Below are 22,405 nucleotides of genomic sequence, written 5' to 3' on the forward strand. Positions count from 1 at the left end.
CTCTGATATGCAGGCAAATCCTCGTGAGGGGACTCACACAGTACGTTGAGGCCACTACCTGTGGTAACGTGCTGCGCCTCCATCTTACCAAGCCTCTCAGAGAGGCCCTTTATGGCAGCCAAGATCTCAAGATGAGCCTTGTCTTTGGCTATGGGGTAGCCTACGCGTTGTCTCTTAAAGGAAGACTTTGCCGTGCTGCATGCTAGCTCATCCCCAGCAGAACGTGTACTTGAGCGCCTCTTTTGCGCCTTCAAGCAGATGGGGCATTCTCTATGGCCGTCACGGGGGTCCATAGATGCCGAGCAGGACCAGCAGGCATGGGAAGCCATCTCAAGGCTATGAAGCTATGCGCTTAATTACTGAGTGCGAACACCCTGCTCACGCAGCCAAAGCACACTACACCCCCACTGTGCACGAACGCACTGTTTGGGTCAGTAAACAGAAGGACTTTATTGTGCACGAACACACTGCCTGGACAAGACAAACACCGCCCAGGTGGGTGGATGACAAAACGGACGCACTGTTTTGAAAGGCACTGCTTAGCTGAGGAAGCAGACTTTACATTTACTGCCTGTGAAGACACTATAAAGCTGCAAAAACTACAAAGCTGGCAAACAGAGGAATTACTGGTTAACAATGATACATCTCTGACTGCATATACTTACCGTGCAACAATTATGCTGGTGACTAGAATGATAGTTATTATTATAAATATTTACTATGCACGAACGCACTACTTTAAACAGAAAACAAACTGCCTGACGGGAGAATGGCTATCTACTAGCAAACAATAGAATACTACTGTGCGCGGACACACTGCTTAATTAGGAAAACAAACTACCGTCTCCTAGAGACTACTACACACAAACAAATCAGCAGGCTAGCAAATATTCGGCTGTGCGCGCACGCACTGCTTAAAAGGGAACTAAAGTGTCTTACACAGCTACAGGCTGGCAACAGCAAGACTTACCATGCGCGGACGCACTGCTTAATTAAACAAGAAAAACAAGCTCATCAAACGTGTTAACACAACTATAAGCTTAGTAAACCGAAAGTCTAACTGTGCGCGAACGGACTGCTTAATGAGAAGGAAACAAAGTAACGACTGACCCTGCACGAGGGAAGCCAACAAACAATCCCCAATGCTGCAATCAGCGAGGGTCTGCACAATTACAAATTTTCAAAAAACAATACGGACTTACCACACAATCCACAGGGACACTAGGCGCCTGCCGCGAAGTTAAGGATTGATATTTAGTGGAGTCCAACAGGGTATTCCTTAATACCAAACTTACCGGTCTCAGATGAGAAAGGCAAAGAGAAAGGGGCGTGTCCCCGGACGTGTTTTATACTGCGGGTCCAGCCCCCAGTCACTCACATGGGGTCAGCCCTATGTTCCCACAGCCCTATGTACCCAGATTCATTTTGAAAAATTAGTCCCGATGTTCCCACAGCCCTATGTTCCCACATTTCTAGATTTTTCTGAAAATTAAACCCTATGGTCCCACATTTCCTGTTAAGCCCCAGCCGTTTTCGGGACAAAAACACCTACAAATGCATGCCTAAAGTAAATGATCAATTCCTCCACAATTATACAGTCAATTTGCATGTACAAAAATCGCCATTTTGCTGTGGGAACATTGGGCTGTGGCAACATAGGGCTGTGGGAACATTGAGCTGTGGGAACATAGGGCTGTGGGAACATAGGGCTGTGGGAACATTGAGCAGTGGGAACATAGGGCTGTGGGAACATTGGGCTGTGGGAACATAGGGCTGTGGGAACATAGGCACGCTCCCACTCACATGACCCTGTTGGTATTATGGTCTCGAGACAGGTAGTAAGGAGAGGCAATATCCAAGGTGTAGACCGTGGTGACGGTCTGAGTGAGGTCGAAATAGATCGCGTTAAACTGACAGCACTAAAAAATACATCCACCTGTAAACCTCTTTACAGAGCAGCATGTAAATGTAACATTTTAAACCTGTATATTCAACATTGAACTTTAGCTATATTTACATCCCTGCTATGCTACACTGTAAAAAGAATCCTGTTGTTTTTACTGGAAAAAACTGGCAGCTGTGGTTGCCAGAATAATTCCGTAAAAAATACGGCGAAACCGTAACCATCTTCACAGAACAATATGTACCTTTAACAGTTTATAATGTATAATATTACATTGTAAACCAGTACATTTAACATTGGATTTATGCTGATTTTGCATGACCATTATGCTATTAAACCAATTATTTCAGTAAAATGTACATCCAGTTGTTGTCTATTGTACATCAAATCCCATTCAATTTCACTGAGAAATACCAAGCAAACAACATTATTTAACTGCTTAAGTCTCATTATAACACTGTTATTCAACTGATTTTTCATGTAGATTCCCCTTAAAAGTTCTTTAAAATATAATGTATTTTAATGTATTAATAACAGTTTGGACCAGGGTCGCACCTGGTGCAGTGCGGTCTTGGGGGCCTGTAGCCGGAGCCAATAGACATATTTATGCTAAAGCTCTGCTCTAAAGCAAGCCCTGAATGATAGGAGTTGTGCACCAAACGTTATTCCTATGTCCCTGTTGCAGTGGTCAGACAGATGTTTTGCCTGGTCATATAGCTCATCATCGCCTGCGAGCTAATGACCACTACAACAGGGACATAGGAATAACGTTTGGTGCACAACTTTATTTCATTTTATGCACATTTCATACACATTTTTTACAGTGAGTGTTTTTTAGTGTATTGCTCTCCCGTGGTTTTTAATCTCTGCTTTGTTTCTACCGAACCCTGCCTTTGCCTTCTGCGTTAATCCTGCGATTGCCTCCGGATTGACTACCTGTGTACCGAACCCTACCATAAAGACTGTTTTGATCAAGATTCCTGTTTCTGAGTCGTGCTATGAAGTCCTATTGCCTGTTTCTGCAGCAACCGTTACAATTACATGTCTTCACTTCATGTGCTGCTTCTGTTCTGTTATGATGTTAAAGAATACACAGACTATATACACACAGTAGATAATGAGGGACAGGTGAAAACAATCAAGGCGGGGACCTGAGGAGTCAGACACGAGGAAACAAAGATAAACAAACACAAAAACGGAGAACACATGACAACACCAGGAAAACAACCTAAGACACAGGACGGGGCTTAACACATTGTATCTACTCTTGTAAAGCAGTGATGCTAACCACTGCACCACCACACCCTAGGACACCTGTGTGGAGAGATGTTCTGTCATTCTTCAGAGCCCATGAGCTTCAGAATCTGAGACGAACACATTTATCTTGGTCTAATCTGAGCAAAGAACGTGCTCCCAATATTCATCAGTAAAGTTTTCTTGAGTAAAGTTTAATTTTGCAGTTTTGTGCCAAAGATCTGTTTGGCTCAGATGGGGTCCACATGTTTGACATGGACCTGAACAGGACTACCACAGTGAATGCATAGTCCTGACACTGAAGCACGGAGATGGGAGTGAGATGATGTGTTTGTCAATGTCTTGACAAATATGTATGATCAATTTAAATTGAAAATAATTGTTTGTAAATTATAAATATTAACCTCTCAAATCTCTGGAAGCTCACACTATGGGGTTTGTGTCTCTTTTGGCTCTATGCACGTCTGTGATTTTGACCTTATTAGTGACTGATATGAAATATAGCTTTCGTCTTGATTATCCAATCATTTGTGGTTTATCATTTATCCACGACAACGATCATGGGATTTTTGTACGACCCCAGAGTAAATCTTACATATTTACATCAGTGTTGAAAGACTGACTCTGCTTTGTTTTTAAAACTGCTGAAAAACAGACTTATGACCTGCATGTTTACCTCTCTTGGTCACACTGTAGTTAATTCTTAACTCTCTGTTGACTCAATTATCTTTGAAAGACTGGAAAGAAGGGAGAGCAGAGCAGAAATAATGTGATGAAAATGTACCTTCAGTCTGGTTGAAGCGAGATGTTAGATCACGTATGTCGACTTTACATGTAGCCTCAACTCTAGCTGCAATTACGGTTTGGAAGTTCCAGTGTTCAGAGTATTTTTTATTAGCCAGCCACTCTTTTAGGACCAATCTCTTGGTGAAGCTGTCATATTGGGCAGACTGTTGGCCATCCAGAACACCAACAACTACAAACTCTGGGAAGTTTGGGATGCCAGACGTGCAAGTATGGAAATACTGACGAGTGTGGATCACTGAAAGAGAAAAAGGGTCTGTCGTGAGACAATTTGCTTGTGACACCTGTGAAATCATACTCGTACATTATCTACCATTCCCTACCATATTACAGTGCCTGGCAGAAAAGTATTCAACCCCCCTGAAAATCATCATCATCACAATTACAAAAGATACTTTGTTTTTAATCAGTATTTTTATTGCAAATATTTCAAACATGCTCTAGGATATTTCCAAAGGCAAAATAAGTTATTTGTCTGTAAACATTGAAAGTAAATAAATATACTACTTGAATTTGTATTCAAACCCCTTTGCTTTTGAGTTACAGATTCAGTTCCAGATGGCAAGTTATTGAAAACTGATACAGAGGTGCCACTTAACTGATCATAATTATGTACAACCTAGGAGTGGTTAAAGTAGAGATCACTTTCTGGAGATAAAAATCACTCTGTAAGGGGCATAAGCAAGGTTGTGAGGAAAAGACTCGAAGAAAATATCTTTTGTGTTTAGATGTGCAATTGAGCACAACTGGATCTATAAAAAGAAAGTTGCATCACACCATCAACACTGTAGAAAAGGCTGACCCCCCAAACTAAGCATTCTACCGTAGATCCTCAAATAGTGGCCGGGGCTTTTATTTACTTAGGCTGCACAGCGCACCGGCCTGTATTTGGGGCAGGCTTGTATTAGGGGCAGGCCTTTATTTCTTACTTATTATACTTATTATTATATTATTTCAGAATGTTCCGAAAAGTTCCGTTGATTTGAATGGGGCACCCCAACGTTAGCGGGTCTGTAATTTCTTGATATTCACCACTGCGAAAAGTTAATGGCCGCTGTCATTGGCAACGGGTTTTGTGCTTCTAATTCACATCTTTCATATCATTCCGCAAGAAGTCCGGTCATTTAACGTAGCGGAAAGTCATTGTAACTTCAAGTCAGCAAGTAATGGGTTGCTACGCAACACCTGGAACGTTAAAGTTCTATTAGCCTGAAGAACATCACGAAACGGCAACAGAATCATTAAAAAGAGGTATTTTGGAGGAATGTCTTCTATCGTTTAGGCAAGTAACTGTATAATAACAAATTCGCCTTGTAGGCTGAAACATTTATTTTTTATTGCAAACAGACATGAAATTAGCCAACAACATTAAACATGAGGAAAACATGTATCTATGAAATGCATTCAATTAAATTGTAATGTCTGCTGTGTGCTGATGGACTGATGCTGGTAGGCTACGGTAAAATAGGCTACCGGTACCTTTTTTTTACCCCCGGCTTGTATTCGGGGCCCGGCCTTTATTTGTCCGTATCGACCACGCCCCCGGCTACTATCTAATTGAATCCCGGTCTTTATTTGAGGATTTACGCCTAATCAGCTGTGCAGAGTTATTAACTGATGATTGTCGCCTTACGTAGGAAGAGTGGTGGGGACGGATCGGGGTCACTATGAGTGCCATCTGTGCCCCTGCCTCAGTATCTCTGTAGTGCACTGGTGGCCTGAAGAATGAGACTGGTGTGCTTAGCTAATGTAACTTTCTTTCATCTCTTGGCGTACTCTATAAAAGGCAGATTCAGATGATACAAAAGAATCCATCAATTCTGTGCACAACACATGGGGCAGCAGATAGCATTAGGTCTGCAATTAACTATTTTGATATCTGATATTTTGATGTATTGGCTAAATCTGTCACTTATACTTTTTATAAATCCATTAGTTGGATGAAAAAAATCCAATATAATTTACACATTTTTAAGATTAAACATTTATGTATTAAATGCAATCTGCAGTGCTCATTTGCACACTTAAAAATCATAAAGCAAGCCTGTGATACTGAATACTGTAATACAAATTCATGAATTCTGTATGAATATATGTGAACTGTAATTGGTGCATTAATGTTTTAATTATCTGTATTTGTAAGTTAAATAGAATAGATACAAGACATAAAGTATGCATTTTACATGTCTGGAATTGGGCTTTCCCCGCAGTCACATTTCTGGGTAAAATATTTTATAAATTATTATTCTTGTTTTTGTTGTTGCTATTATTTATTGCCATAAATGTTATTATATGCTATTATTGTTACATTTTGATCTGGAAACATTCATTTCTCAAAAAGAGACATGCATACTAGGCCCATGATCACCATCAGTCTCTCTAGGTAGACCTTCTGTACCCACGTTTGTAAAATAAAACGAAACTGCAGGGGATCTTTCACTTTGACACACTGTGAAATGATTTTATAGCAATCAAAGGGCATAGAAAAGTGAAAATACGTGTTGTGTATGCCCCCATTACACACACACATTCAACCTTGGTGGAATGCAATGATAGACACAACGAAGTTTGCTTTTTAACTTGAGCTTGCTGCTCTCCACTCCAAATTTCGTTGTATGCGAATACAATGACAATAAAGGCTTTTCTATTCTATTCTCTTTACTGAACTCATCACGGCACTTCAATCTCATTACATATCAATGTGCATGTCTTATATCAGGGGTGTCAAACTAAAATACACATAGGGCCAAAATTAAAAACTGCGTCCAAGTCGAGGGCCGGACATATTCATTAGAAAAAAAAAAGATATATTAAATGTTTTCATATGTAAACATGAACTTAAGTTTAACATATGCCTATTGAATCTGGGACAAGCAGCCTCAAGCTTAGGCCTATTAGTTATTGCCTAAACACAGATATAAAATAAATTAAATTAAAATCAGTGGCATTCTTATGCCTCTCTTTTCTGCACATCGCAGGTGCTCATCTGTGGTCAGTCCAACACGTTTGTCCCAAGGCAGCCCCTTTTCATTTACACATTTGGATACCTGCTCAAAGAGTTATTTCCCTGTTGTTGTGCCATGCATTCATTTAAATCCCAAAAGTAGGCTACCTCTATAATGCACAGAGTCGAGTCCACTCCACGGATGAAGATTGACAGCTGGGCAGTATCAGATGTTTTGATGCTCTCATCCATAGCGAAAAGTATGCGATTAAATCTTTTCCCTTTCCCATCAGCTGTTGTAGATCGGTGGCAAGGTCACATACACAATCAGCAACGGTGTTTCTGCTCAGGCTCAAGTTTAAAGTCTCCTGCCCCATGCTGCTCCTTGAGTAGGTCTTAATCATCTTTAGTTTAGAAAATGATCGCTCTGCTGTGGCTACGGTCAAAGGTACGGTAAGAAACAATAGCAGAGCTGTGCACACCTCGCCAAATGCTGAACCGAGTGGTTATCAACAATCAGCATTTTTGCTATCTGTTGCACTGATGACTGCTGAGAGGTCGCTGCTTTAAAGCGACTACATCCTGCAAATAGTTTACAGTATCTAACCTGGCTGCTGCCTTGGCCTATAGGCCTATACATGCTTATCCCTTCTGGTCTCACTCTTGTTGACTCAAAGAGCTCAGAGAGCCACCACAGCAATAGCCAGGGGCGTAACTATAGGGGGTGCAGCAGGTGCGGCTGCACCTGGGCCCGTGGGGTCTCGGGCCCGTAGCTGGGCCCAAAGATATACACGCGTCACTCGACGGGCCCCCTCTATCCACGTACAGCGACAGGCGTCGCTTAGTGGGCCCACCCACAATCTCAATACAGCGTCAAATTTTCTCGGATATGTTTATGCTCAAATATGCGCGATGAAAACACTGATGGAATATATATACTTGAAAGGGCAAACTTATCTCAGTCGTGGTGGTTATAATTTTTTGGGGAAAAGTAGCAATTTATAACAAAATCATATGCTTATCCTACATACACTATAGAAACTATCAAAACACTATTCAATTAAATGAATAAGTTCTTATTTTCTTTGGTATTTTTTGTGATTAGCAATGATGATTGCTGGGTAATATGTATGTTGTTGTCCAATGTCAAGTCTCTATTTGATCATGTGACAATACAATACGCTATAGTTAAACCAATTCTAATAACCTAGGTCTGAAGGTCTGATAACCTAGTTCATTGAGCACTGCACAGCACAACTTTACTCGTAAGTCGTAACAATGCCTTTTAAGCACAAGAGTGGAAGTAGAAAAGGGCAAGAGAAAAAAGAACAGGAGGAGAAGGCAGCAAAGCTGCCTAAATTAGATTATTTTGGCTTTTTAACTAGCCGTCAACTAGTCGCCAGCCCACGGAGTCAGCAGTGCAGCGGTTCAGCTGGGATCAGAATCGCTGCTTCTGCCCTCAGTGGTGTGTCAGCAACCATGCAACAGTTAACAATTTTTACGGTAAGAAATGTTCCTGCTGAGAGTCAAACAAGACTTAGTTCATTGTGTACACACCCATCGCTTCTGAAATATGTAAGGTTGATTAATTAAACACTATTTATATCGATAACAAACACCTTTGATTAGCGTTTTTTTAGACGCTGTTGTGGAAGTAGGGAACGCTACGATTTTTTTAAGCGTTCACTAGGGGGGCCTGTCATAATATCTTGCACCTGGGCCCGTCGTTACTACGTTACGCCACTGACTGTGTTCACGTACATTTGCAGTTACTTTTTTGGACAGCTTTCTGCATCTGCACCGTCTTCCGATTGCGACCGTTCAGTCTCACATCTCTCAGTTGTTTTTGTTACATCACGTACGCAACACCCAACAACACAGGCCCACATGTCAGGCAGCACGTACAACAAAACCCACATACAGACCGTTAGCTTTCTCAACAGGGGAAGTGGGGGGGTTCCAGGACCTCAAATGCAGGTATGAGTCATACAGACCATGCATTTGCAAGTTGCATTAGTCTGACTGTAAGAACACAACATGTTGCCTGTCTGTGTGCACCTGTGTTTGTGTGTGAGAGAGAGAGAGAGAGATATAATGTAAATTACTGAAAATAAATGAATGAATGACTGGTAAATCTCTGCATGAAGTGAATCATCTTATTCTTTGGGCATGACGTTTATGAAAAGTGAACATGTCAGTGATATTATTGTCAGTTAAATCCAATGTAAAGTGCTTTATTTATGTAAATTCATGAATTACTGGGAACAAACGTTTCCTCTATGTAAACAATGTAAACAACCACCACCTATATGGACATTCCTTCTGTCATATGGGCGCATCTCAAATTTTTTGAATATATTTTGGAAAAGTTAATTTGTTCTGTAATTTTATTCATAAAGTGACACCTTCATATATTCTAGAATCATTATACATAAAGTTGCATGTTTCAAGACTTTTTTTGTTTTAATCTTGATGATTAAAACAAAAAAGGCAGTAATTTGTGCAAAAGGAGCCCCAACCAAATATTGAGTGCATAAATGAACATACTTTTTGAGTTTTGAGTTTCTGATTAGAGCTATTCTCAGGTCGACATTTCTGTATTTTAAATTCTTTATTCTACTATTTTGAGATACTGGATTTTTGATTTCCATGAGCAGTAAGCCATAATCATCAAGATTAAAACAAAAAGGCTTGAAACAGGCCACTTTATGTGTAATGATTCTAAAATATATGAAGCTGTCACTTTTTGAATTAAATTAAGGGTGGACAGTCCATCACCTTAGCATGAGCACAGCTCCAGGAGGCCCAGAAAGCCCCAGTGTAACGATCTGTGTTGTGATGTCTGTGTTGTGACAGACAGCAGAACTCAATCGCACGACTCAGGACAGGGGTAAGGAATAAGCAATATATTTTACTAGCAGAGTTTGGTACACGGCTAGACAGTCCAAAGGCAGACAAACAAATCCAACAAGGAGAAGGCGACGACATGGTTTGGTGTGGTTCAGGTCTGCGTTCGGTACATAGGCAGGCCGTTTAAAGATCATGCAGCCAAATCCAAAAGGGAGGCGGCAAAAACAGGGTTAGTCTATCAGGCAGAGGTCAGAAACAATACGCTAGGAAAAATCACTGGGACGCTAGAAACACGGATGAGACTAAGACGAACTGGCAACGAGAGTGTGACTGTGAGACTTTTATCATGCAATTCTTGACAAATTCTCCCTCTGTAAAGGGTCAGGCTGCTTTAGCGATCTCCGCTACTACAATAAAGCTTGCCTTCACAGCAGCCTCACTTTGTGATTTGGCTTTTCTGCTGTGACACTAGCCTTCTTTTCAACTCATCTGCCTTCTGGAGCTGCTGTTTCATGTCCAGATGTTTGTACTTGTCTTGATGTTTTGTTTCATAGTGCCGTCTTAAATTATATTCTTTCATTACAGCCACATCGGCTCCGCACACAAGACAAACAGGTTTGCCCTTTACATTGGTAAACATATATTCTGCCTCCCACCTCTCTTGAAAACGCCTGTTTTCAAAGTCCACCTTTCGTTTGGCCATTTTTTGAGGGGAGGGAGACAGGCCGCAGGCTAAACTTTCAGGTGATGAGGCTGCAGACAGTGGGGCAAGGGCTTGCACTTGCGGGCCTGAAATTGACGTAGGCTACCAACGCGGTGGCAGTGCATTGTGGGACTTGCCGTATTAGTGGTGAGTGCGACATACCGGCAGCCACGGCAGGCCAACTCTGATAGACATTAGATATTATATGGTGGGCCAAATAAAATTACACCGTGTTCCATTAAAATCAATGGAACTTTTTCGCAACATTCAGAGGAGCCGGTGGGCCAGATGAAATCGCTTGGCAGGCCGGATCTGGCCCGCGGGCCTTGAGTTTGACACATGTGCGCAGTAAGCATACAATGGTTCTATAAGTAAAACACATAAGATAGTGCATGAAATCACATACATAACATTAGGTTACAGATTAGCACGATGACAATTCACATGATGTTCCGTCTATTTACTCGATTAAGCGATAATAAGCCGTAAAATTAGAGCATAACCAACACATTGCCTTGCGCTAGATCAAATCCCTAGTGTGTAAAATACCCTTAAAGAGTTACATTATATGCTAAAATCTTTGAAAAATAAAGATGTGCAAACAACGGAAATCAGCCTACCAATACTTCACATTTAACCAAAATGAATATCACTATCAAACCCTTCATGGAGTTTACACGGCTGACTTTCGAGTCAAGCAAGCTGAAATCTTCACACAGTTTTTAATCTTCCAAAAGATTATGAACTCTGTGCCAAATCTCCACGACACAAAGGGACAACAAACAAAAACCCAAACGAGAGCTTTATACGAAAATAAAAACAGCAAACTAACCTCCTGAGGCAACATGGAAACAACATAGGACTACCAGAAGCATTGCGGTCATCATATTGGTCTTCATCAGATGGAAACAATACAGAGTGATAATGTGTTTTATTTTCCTCCTGCTCTTTCAAACTCCTTGAAGCAACTGACATACAACAACGGCGCTCAGAATTAATAAGTGACATGCACCCTATTAGAATTTCTGGAAAGGAGACTGACACCCAATGTCATTTTAGAACTGTACAGACGTCATCTGTTCTGTGGCAGAAGTTGTTCTGTAAACTTAGATTTGGAAACTGAAAGTATAATCTGCAGCAAAAGATATGTAAGGTAGGACCACAGTGCTTTTTGCTTTTTGCTGTCTAAATGGGAGTGGAACCATCTTTCCTTCAGTTTAAATGTGATGTTGTCATTTATTCATTGTTTAGTAAGATGTCCTGTAACCCAGATGTATACAAAGTATGATTTTGCCCCAATATACCAAACCTCCATGGTTTTGACCGAATCACATTTAGTTTGAGGTAAAACATTGACTCCTGAACATGATTTTCAATTAATTCAAATATGTTAAAGGACCCATCGTATGCCCATTTTACCACAAGTTGATATGGTTCCTTGGGGTCTTAATGAAATGTCTGTAACATATTTTGGTCAAAATACCACAGGGATCATTATTAATGGCATCCTTTTTACCCTGCCAAACACAGCCATTCTGTCAGCGAGCTGTTTTGAGCGCTTATGCTAATGAGCCAGCTAACCCCTCCCCCCGCCCTCCTCCCTCCTCCTCTACGGTTTTGGGCTAATCATTCTAACCTTTTAGTTTTTAGCTACTCATTCTTACCAAGTTTAGTTTTGTAAAATATGGCGACTGGATACGAGATTGTTCAGACCCTGAACAAGAAGAGGCTCCCAAAACAGTTTGAGAATTTAGGGTACAACAGGACGTTTCTGAATGGTAAGTACACTTTGTCACTTCACTTGTTTTTACTTTGGCTAAGGTCATACGGTCTAGTCGGTGACGAGAACATCGCAATGCTAGATAATAGTGTGTGCATGTACGAGTATGTCACAAATACAGTGTGTTTATGTAAGTTACTGTTTGTGAAAAGTGTTTATGTAAATGCAAGTAACGGGAACGCCATTATGCCTGCTACACGAGTAAAGCTCCAGCTGGAAAGTAAAATGTTATCTGACAACAGTAATGGACCAAGCAGGTTGTAGTGGCTAAAGTTCCCTTCTTGTTATCAGGAATTCATTTTCAACATATTCATTCACTTAACCACTCTAGACGGAAAGAACGAGTCTCTACGCGTGTTTAGTGCATTTAACAACGGTAGAAAACAGTGTTTTCGCTGTCCTTACTGAATACTGAACAATGAAATAAATGGCAGTTCTTATACATTCCATCAATGCGCGAGCAGACTACGTCGTAGCTCACTACCACGCGCACTCCAAAGCAACTCTTTTGTCCCATGCATATCTGGTTATTCTAAGCATTGCATGTACACTAAACATATATTAAACTGAAATGCAAAACTATAAAATACAATTATGCAATCATTATAATGAGCAATCACTAAATATGAATCTAAACAAAATAATATCTTAATCTGAGTCTAAATTACAATGTGGAAAATGGCACTAACACAGATGTAGAACATAACGTAACGTGTTTACCTCCGTTTATTAGCGTTCAAACATTGTTTTCTCATTATATCGTTGTATTTGTCAACTTGTGTCTGTAATTGTAACACAACATTCAAATACACTTCACCTGCAATGTTGTCACTTTTTAAAACCCTTTATCTATACAGGCGTAATTGTGCCAAGTGTGAGCAAATGCCTACAGAGCCTGAGAATGGATGCTGCAGGGAGATGCCACAGGTAAAATTATTTGTGAATGACATGGTAATTATGCAGTCATCTTGTTTTATATTCCATGATACTTACACTTTCAATATTCAAGGTAACAAGAAGACTACTGCAGCTTCCAAACCAACCAACATGCATCATCCGGGACTTTTAGCTGTGTGATTGAATGTGTTCTCACTACAGAATGCATTCAACATCTATAGAGCAGACTATGGGCCTTATGTCTAAGGGGAATATAGCAGTAAGTTGTTTTGTTTTTTATGCATATGAGTCATCAGTGATTTCTGCAATACAAATATAACTGGGGAAGAAAATACAATAAATTCATCTTCCCTCTGTCTTACTTTGCTTACTGCTCATCTTGCATGTGTCAACTGTTGACATGTTACATACCAAAACTGTTTCTATAGACTTGCTTCAAAGAATGCCACAGAGCTTTTTAAACATAGTTATTAAATGTACTGGCTAGTACATGGGTAATAAATACAAAAAAGACCAATTATAATAAAAACATTGATTACAAAATCACAATTTGTGCCATCAGTAGCCATACTGTTAACAAAGGAAGACTCAATAGATGTGTGTCACCATTTATTCTCTAAATACAATGTAAACTTTGCTCAGACGTTACAGGTATTTGGTGTACAGAAGCTTTGTTAGCAGGTCTTGGGGCTTTCTGGGACGGAGAATCTGGGTGGTCCTGCTCTTCTGCTCCAGATGGTGCTTTGGAGGATCTGTCTGACAGGCCACATGATGTAGCCTAGGACACTGTTCAGATGTTCTTCCTTAACCACAAGAGCAGCAATGTTATTCATGTTTTTTCCTGAATGTAATAAAAGGAAAATACTCCATACTGTAAATAAAATGTCATCTCACTGACCATTATCCTTGCACTGCAATGCATGAAACATGAACTAAAAGCCAATACATCTCTAGCATTTGAAGAAATGTTGTATTCCATTACACCTAATATCAGTTTCACAACACAGAAAAGTAGGTACAATAACATTGGCATACTACCAACCCGGCATTTTTCTCATAAATCATTATGAAATAATCATACAGTGAACAGTATTTTTAACTTGTGCTGTACTATACACAAAACCCTCAAATGCCCCACATTGACAAACTGTTTTGGTAACTGCAGGTGAGTCTAAGCTGCTTATCAAGTCGTTTATGAATGATGCCTTTTTGGTGCGAGAATTCTCTAACCTTAACAACGGGAATCATACATTTTAGCGATACATTATTATCTGTTGGTTATTAGCTATGATACTGCCTTGAGCAATCTAATAGCTATCTAATAGCTAGCGAGCTGTTTACGGCCACAACCCACACAAAGTTCTAAATGCCCGTGATATGTTGTGCTGTTGGACGTGACAACAGACGCCAAAGAAACCTAGATGTACAATTGATACAATCGTGAATAATTGCTGTGTCTTCTCTCTGCAGCTAAACTCTCCTGAGCAAGCTAGAGTGCTAATAGCTAGCGAGCTGTATAGCTCTTTTCTATGGGCTTTAGCTACAACTCGTTAGCCCATATTGACACTCTTGCTTGCTCAGGAGATAAGACACAGCACTTATTCACGATTGTATCAATTAACCACCACTAAAATAACACGGTTCATAAATCGCTGTTTGAATTAGTCCCCCTACAACATGCTAACGTCGTTGACCACCACACTGAATGGGCAAGTAACAGAATTATTTTTAAAAATACTTACATTGCCCTCGCCTGAAGTTCATTCAGGGACATTGCCTTCAAATATGAATTCAATCCATTTCGCTCGTGTCTTCTGAGGCTGGAACGTGATGTAGAGATCTGGCCAGCCCACCACAGCGCATCTTGAGTACTTAGCTTGCTTCATGCTGCTAGCTAGCTAGCTATTCAAAGTATGAGCTTTGCAATAATGGCTTGCGCTCTGGCAAATATGTAATGAGTGTGTGGGGGGGGGGGGGGGGGGCAAGGCCATGTAGGGAACCTCCCAATGTATTGTGACAGGCCAACACACGGGAATCTCATTCGCAGACTCAATCATGACATTTCTGACCATAACAAAGATCCAGGAACCATAACAAAGATCGCCAATGGTTTTTTTCCAGCGTTTTTGGGTTGGTAGACACGCCAGATACCCAAATGAACGTGTAGAAGCACTAAAAAAGTGGAATTTTCATAATATGGCCCCTTTAATGTTTTGTGAATGGTCAAAAATGGTAAAAACATTTTTATAACTCCTGCAGCTCAAGCTCCTGCAGCTCAATCCTAAGAACAGCAAGGTCATAGGTTGGATACCCAAGGAGCATAAATACAGATGAATTATCTATACTGTATATGTCAATTCAGATGAGTTTCTGCAAAAAAAAAAAAAATCTGAGTAGGTGAACATGCTCTGTTTGTATTTCTAATTGCAAACCTCGAAAAATAAAAATATCAAAAACATTTAAAGCACCCATGGCTTAATTCATTAAAACTTGTATTGTCATGACGAACGGTTGAGGTTAAAATGGATCACTTTTGTACGTCTGTACATTTTGATGAAGCCTCGTTTCAAGATGTAATCTGCTGACCAAAGCTGCTGAGCTAGTTTGTCACTATCATATTGAAACACTAATGGGTTCCAACATGAAGAAAACCATCTCATCACAAAAGCATGTATTCAAACCATTATATGTTAAGATGATAAGGTGGAATGAAACCAAATGTTTGGCAACATTTACAACAAAAATGGACTTTGGCCATAGTTTAGGCTGTACCTTATTCATAAGAAGTTGACAGCCTGGCTTTCTGGTGCAGCCAGAACCACCTGGAGCTGAATGCCTTGGAAACAGTAGAGATGGTAGCAGACTTCAGGAGGAGCCCAGCCCCAACCATCCCCCTCATCATGTGTGACTCCCCAGTTAACACTGGAGTCTTTCAGATTCCTGGGAACAATTATGGCACAGGACCTAAGGTGGGCGAAGAACATCACCTCCACAATCAAGAAGGCTCAGCAGAGGATGTTCTTCCTGCGGCAGCTGAAGAAATTCAACTTGCCGCAGAAAGTGATGGTCGAGTTCTACACAGCCATCATTTAGTCCATCCTCACCTCATCAATTACCATCTGGTTTGCTGCCTCTACTGCCAAGGACAAAGGCAGACTGCAGCGGATCATTCGGTCAGCCGAGAAGGCCGTCTCTCCTAGACCTGTTCCACTCCAGGACCAGCAAGAGAGCATGCAAGATCATCGCTCATCCTTCCCATCCCGGTCACCACCTATTTCAGAGACTCCCATCCGGCAGAAGCTTCCGGGCTTTAAAGACCAAAACCTTGCGCCACCTGAACAGTTTTTTCCCCACGGCAGTGGTGCTCACAAACAAGCCCCCTGCATCACACTGACTCTGGGTTTTCCAATTCACTGCATCTTAGCCCTGCACGTGCCCAAATTATTTATTATTATTTAATATTCTATCTTGTAAAACATTTGTCTTTTAGTCTTGTTTTTGCTATTTTGTTGGTATGTTATGGTTTTTGTTTTGTCCTATGCACCAACCACACCAAGTTAATTTCCTGTATGTGTAAATATACTTGGCCATTAAAAAGAATTCTGATTCTGATTCTGATAGTTGACAGACTGACAGGATGGTGTAAGCAAAACAACCTGACCCTGAATGTCAAAAAGACAAAAGAAATCATAGTTGACTTCAGACGGCAAAAGGCAAACCCTCAACCCCTCATCATCAATGGTGAGGAAGTGGAGAGGACCTCCTGCTTTAAGTTCCTGGGGGTTATGCTCTCAGAGGACCTGAAATGGGTGAGTAACACAACCGCCACAGTCAAGAAAGCACAGCAGCGGCTCTACTTCTTGAGAATACTGAAGAGAAACAACCTGTCTTCCGAGCTGCTTAAGTCTTTTTACCACTGTTGCATTGAAAGTGTCCTCACATACTGTATCACTGCATGGTATGTCAACTGCACAGACAAGGACAGGAAATCCCTCAGTCAGGTCATAAGGTCTGCGGAGAGAATAATTGGACTTTCACTGCCTCCCCTGGACGACATCTTTAGGACACGCTGCCTCCGCCGAGCATGTGGCATTTTGAAGGATGAGACTCACCCCGCAAACCATCTCTTCACCCTGCTACCCTCTGGCAGGCGCTACCGGGCCACTACAGCCCGCACCTCCAGACTGCAGAACAGTTTCATCCCCAGGGCCATCACAGAACTAAACAATCACACAATCCTCATACCCTCCACCCAGCACAACTGCACTTTTTTTAGTGGTTGCACAAACAAATTTCGTTGTGTATCCAATGCACAATGACAAATAAAGTCTATTCTATTCTATTCTATAACTAGAGTTAGCATTACATTGTAAAACATCAGTCTGTGAGTATAGAATCACGTAGAAGCTTCCACCACTTACTGCAAAAATGATACTGGAAAACATCTAGTTTATTTTGACCATTTATCCACTGGTTGGAAATAGACATCTCACTGCAAGGGATGCCAACTTATATTCGTCAAGCATAATAGAAAATGATCAGAGATGAGTTTAAAAAGCAAACAACAAAAAAAAAAAAAAAATGCAAATCACATGACGTGTACCTTGTGAGAAGGTCTTCTACATTGTGCTGTGCTTTGAAGGTTGGCACACAAACTAGGAAGTGAGATCGGTTGATACAGGAATAGATGCCACCGCGCACATGGCATGTTTTATATAACCTGGTCAGCCTACGATCTATATATTACGTAATGTAAACTAGATAACTTACCTGATGATTCATCAAACTGGCTAATGATTACACATTGTGATTAGGACACCACTGTACTGCAACAAAACTGCTAGTCTAAATCTGACAAAACAAAACTGCAAGTCTAAATCAGTGAGGGCCTGATATGACAGGGGACATATATAGCAACCCCTTCCTACTCAAAGAATAACACCCGGGGCCTAAAGTCTAGTACTGACCCAAAAGAGACCACTGATGTTATCAAGGGAGGATATTAACTACATCCTTAAATTAATGAACGAGTCTGTTAAGAATGCCATTACATGTCATCCAATAAATTAATCTCATCTAAGGAACTCCAGGATGCACTAAAGCTGATGGAAAAATGCCCCGATATATGATGACTTGACAAATATTTCCCCCAAATGTCCAACAGAAAGGAGCACCTACAGTTTAGTGCACAACTGACAGTGATTACTCTCAAGACCAATATTCATGCTATAGAGTGCTCACTATTTGGCCATCACATACTAGTCTGATTAGATATGTAAAGAAGGTGAAATAATATTGAAACACAGCACCAACATTTGATCTCATCCAGGAAGTCAAACACTGCAGGCATGGGGCACGGGGCGACAGTGGTACAGTGGTAGAGAAGTCGGTTAGTAATCAGAAGGTTGCTAGTTCGATTCCCTGTCGAAGTGTCCTTGAGCAAGACACTGAACCCCTAATTGCTCCTGATGTGCAGTGTGCCATCAGTGTAAATGTAAAATGTGTATACATTGTAAGTCGCTTTGGATAAAAGCGTCTGCTAAATGACTAAATGTAAATGTAAATGTAATGGGGTTGAGGGCAGCACTGCCCACTGAATAATGTTCAGGGAAATGTTTGTTTCATTCAAATGCTAACACAACTTAAAACACAAAACCAAAATCAATCAAATATACTGTAATATAATTCTGGATAATGGGCATACTTAGAGCCTGTATCAACAGGGCATAGGTATATCTGATGAGGGCCTACTTAGAGCCACCATAATCAGTGGGATATGAGTATGGCTGAAGATGGCCCACTTAGTGCCACCATCAACTGGGTATAGCATTTGAATTGGTATAGCTGGAGAACCCTGTAGGATTTGGTATTAGGTCATGGTTGTTGTGGGAAGGTAACAACAAGTCCAGTCAGGAGGAAAATAAAATACATCTGTATTGTTACATCTGATGAAGACAAATATGAGGACCGCAACGCTTCTGGTAGTCCTATGTTGTTTCGATGTTGCTTCAGGAGGTTAGTTTGCTGTTTTTTTGTTCTTATAGAATATATTTATTTGTCATTGCACAAGTACAACGAAATTGAGGTAGCAGCTCTCAGACACAAAAACAATAAAAATATAGATTGAACATATATATATACATATTTACACTATAAAAACACAAGACATATAACACAACAGAGAGACAAATACAGGTCAGTTTTGTGCATTGTTAAGTGCTATGATGGCTCTGGGATAGAAGCTGTTTCTCAGCCTGTCTGTTTTTGCTATGATGGTCCTAAAGCGTCTCCCTGAGGGCAACAGTTCAAATAGGTGGTAACCAGGGTGTGTTGAGTCTCTGAGGATACTGTGGGCTTTTCTGAGGCAGCGTGTTTTATAAATGTCCTCAAGAGGTGGAAGAGAGCAGCCAATTACTTTTTGCGCTGTGTTAATGACCCTCTGGAGTACCTTTCTTTCTGCTGCCGTGCAGCTGGCAAACCACAGCGAGATGCCATAGCTTAGCACTGACTCCACAGAGCAGCGGTAAAAGGACACTAACAGTTTCTTTTTTAATTTGTTCTTCCTGAGTAACCTCAGGAAATACAGCCTCTGTTGTGCCTTTTTCAGCAGTGCAATGGTGTTTCTGGTCCAGGAAAGGTCCTGCTCGATGTGAGTGCCCAGGAAGCTGAAGTCTGATACCCTCTCCACTCTCTCCCCATTGATGGCAATAGGCTGCATGTCCGATTTTTTCCTCCTATAGTCGACTATCAGCTCTTTTGTCTTGGAGGTGTTGAGGACAAGATTGTTCAAGGTGCACCATGTCGACAGCCTTTGCACCTCCTCCCTGTATGCAGTCTCATCTCCTCCTGAGATGAGCCCCACCACGGTTGTATCATCTGCAAACTTAATGATGGCATTGCTCGGGTGGGTGGGAGTGCAGTCATGGGTATAGATGGTGTAGAGTAGGGGGCTCAACACGCAGCCCTGCGGTGAGCCGATGCTGATGCTGAGAGCTGAGGAGAGATGGGATCCTACTCTAACCCTCTGGGAGCGGTCTGTCAGGAAATTTCTGATCCAGTAGCAGATTTGCTGTGAGAGCCCTAAGTCCATTAGTTTGGTGACCAGTCTGCTTGGTATGATCGTGTTGAAAGCAGAGCTGAAGTCTATGAAGAGCAGCCTGGCGTAATTCCCTCTCTGTTCCACGTGTGTAAGTGTGGTGTGGAGAGCCGTGGCAATAGCATCTTCTGTAGCCCTGTTTGCTCTGTATGCAAACTGGTGGGAGTCAAAAGTGGGTGGCAGGCTTGTTGTGATGTGACTCCGGACCAGTTTCTCAAAACACTTCATGATGATAGGTGTCAGTGCCACTGGTCGGTAGTCGTTAGGGGTGCTGGCAGTGGTCTTTTTTGGTAGAGGAATGATTGTGGAGGACTTCAGGCAGGGTGGAATCAAGCACTGGGATAGGGACTGGTTGAATATGTTGGTGAACACACCAGCCAGTTGGTCTGCACAGTCCCTCAGCACCCTCCCAGTCACACCGTCTGGTCCAGCAGCTTTTCTTGGGTTCACTGCCCGCAGAACACGCCTTACCTCCTGTGCCTGCACTGTGAGGGTGTGGCTACAGGGGTCTAGTGGAAGTGGCGTGGTCACATCCGGTGTATCAACTTCAAAGCGTGTGAAGAAGCAGTTTAGCCCCTCAGCCAGCGAGTCATCACCGTCGGCTGCAGTTAGGTTGCTGGACCTGTAGTTGGTGATGTGTTGGACCCCTTGCCACACCTGCCGTATGTTGTTGCTGCTGAAGTGGTCCTCAATCCTCCTCTTGTATGCTGTCTTGGCCTCCCTGATGCCCCTCCTCAGGTTGGCTCTGGCAGTCCTGTACTGTGCCTCATCCCCAGACCTGAAGGCGCCGCTCCTCTCCTTCAACAGCACTTTGACTTCTTTTGTCATCCAGGGCTTCTGGTTAGGATACACCCGGATGCGCCTGTCCACTGTGACAGTGTCGACACAGTGTTTGATGTAGCACAAAACAGTCGAGGTGTACACTTCCAGGTCCTGGTGCTTGAAAATATCCCAGTTGGTGGTTTCAAAACAGTCCTGCAGCTGCTGAGAGGCATCATCAGGCCAAGTCTTAATAGTCTTTGTTGTGGGTGCTTTTTTCTTAAGGGGGGTGTATGCCGGTAAGAGTAGTAGGGACATGTGATCAGACAAGCCAAGGTGGGGTAGCTGTGTAGCCCTGTAACCATGCTTGATGTTTGAGTAGGCTTTATCCAGTGTATTTTCTCCCCTGGTAGCACATTTTATGTGTTGGTAGAACTTAGGGAGCACTACCTTCAAATCAGCATGGTTGAAGTCGCCTGCTATCACGTGTACTGCCTCTGGATAGGTGTTTTGTTTAAGGCTGATGGCATTGTACAAGTGACTAAGGGCTGACTTGGCATTAGCATCCGGTGGTATATACACAGCAGTCACCATGACAACAGTAAACTCCCGTGGGAGGTACGTGGGTCTGCATTTAACAGTTAAATACTCGAGGTCTGGAGAGCAGTGGCTATCGATGGTCGTGGCGTTGGTACACCAGTTGTTGTTGACATAAATGCATAGCCCCCCTCCTCTGCTCTTACCGGAGTTACTGTTCCTGTCCTGGCGATGAGCTGTGCGTCCTGCTAGCTCTATGGCCGTATCTGGAATGGATGAGTGGAGCCAGGTCTCCGTTATCAGCAGAATGCAACAGTCCTGTACGAGTCCGTTTGCTGCCATCTGTAGCTTCAGCTCATCCATTTTATTTGTGATGGATCTGGCATTTGAGAGGAAGATGCTAGGAAGTGGCAGTTTATGCGGTCGTCTTCTCAGCTGCGCGTAAACGCCAGCCCGGCAGCCTCGCTTTTGTCTCCTTTCATTTCGGCGCCTCCTCCTCCTGCCCGTGGGAATGACAATCCACGGAGAGCCTGCTGTCCGGGCTATATCCTCTGGTATGCTGTGTGTGTGGGTAAAGTCGCTGTTTACAGATTGTTCACTCCGTACTCCAATGTTTAGGAGATCCTGGCGACTGTAGACAGTCAAGTTGTGTACAAGTTGTGTACATGTCGCCATGGCAACCAACTAAGCGATTTCACTAAAACTAAACTAAACTACAACGAAACAGTTTACAAACAATGGCATCTTATAATCGGGAGAACCCCGAGCCGCTATTACACTTAAAACTTAACTAAAACTAAACTAAAACTACAACTAAACAATTACTAAAAACAAAAACAAAATCCTAGTCTGGAGAGCCCCCAGCCGCTGCGTGTTTA

At 41.9% G+C, this 22,405-nt stretch overlaps 2 protein-coding genes across 2 annotated transcripts in view; both read right to left on the bottom strand.

Annotated features, from left to right (window-relative positions):
• Positions 1–11,392, bottom strand: part of LOC105894939 (class I histocompatibility antigen, Non-RT1.A alpha-1 chain-like) — a 37,973-nt gene extending 26,581 nt beyond the window's left edge. Inside the window, exons 1-2 of the mRNA XM_031564165.2 lie at positions 11,291–11,392; positions 3,942–4,199 (exon numbers count right to left, since the gene is read on the bottom strand). Coding sequence (XP_031420025.1) covers positions 3,942–4,199; positions 11,291–11,357 — 325 coding nt within the window. The 5' untranslated portion in view covers positions 11,358–11,392. The remainder of the gene's footprint in view (positions 1–3,941; positions 4,200–11,290) is intronic.
• Positions 1–22,405, bottom strand: part of LOC105901307 (class I histocompatibility antigen, F10 alpha chain-like) — a 128,102-nt gene that overhangs the window by 57,787 nt on the left and 47,910 nt on the right. The gene's annotated exons all lie outside the window — the stretch shown is intronic.

The sequence above is a fragment of the Clupea harengus genome, chromosome 3 (genome assembly GCF_900700415.2).
Source record: "Clupea harengus chromosome 3, Ch_v2.0.2, whole genome shotgun sequence".
NCBI classification, from domain to species: Eukaryota; Metazoa; Chordata; class Actinopteri; order Clupeiformes; family Clupeidae; genus Clupea; species Clupea harengus.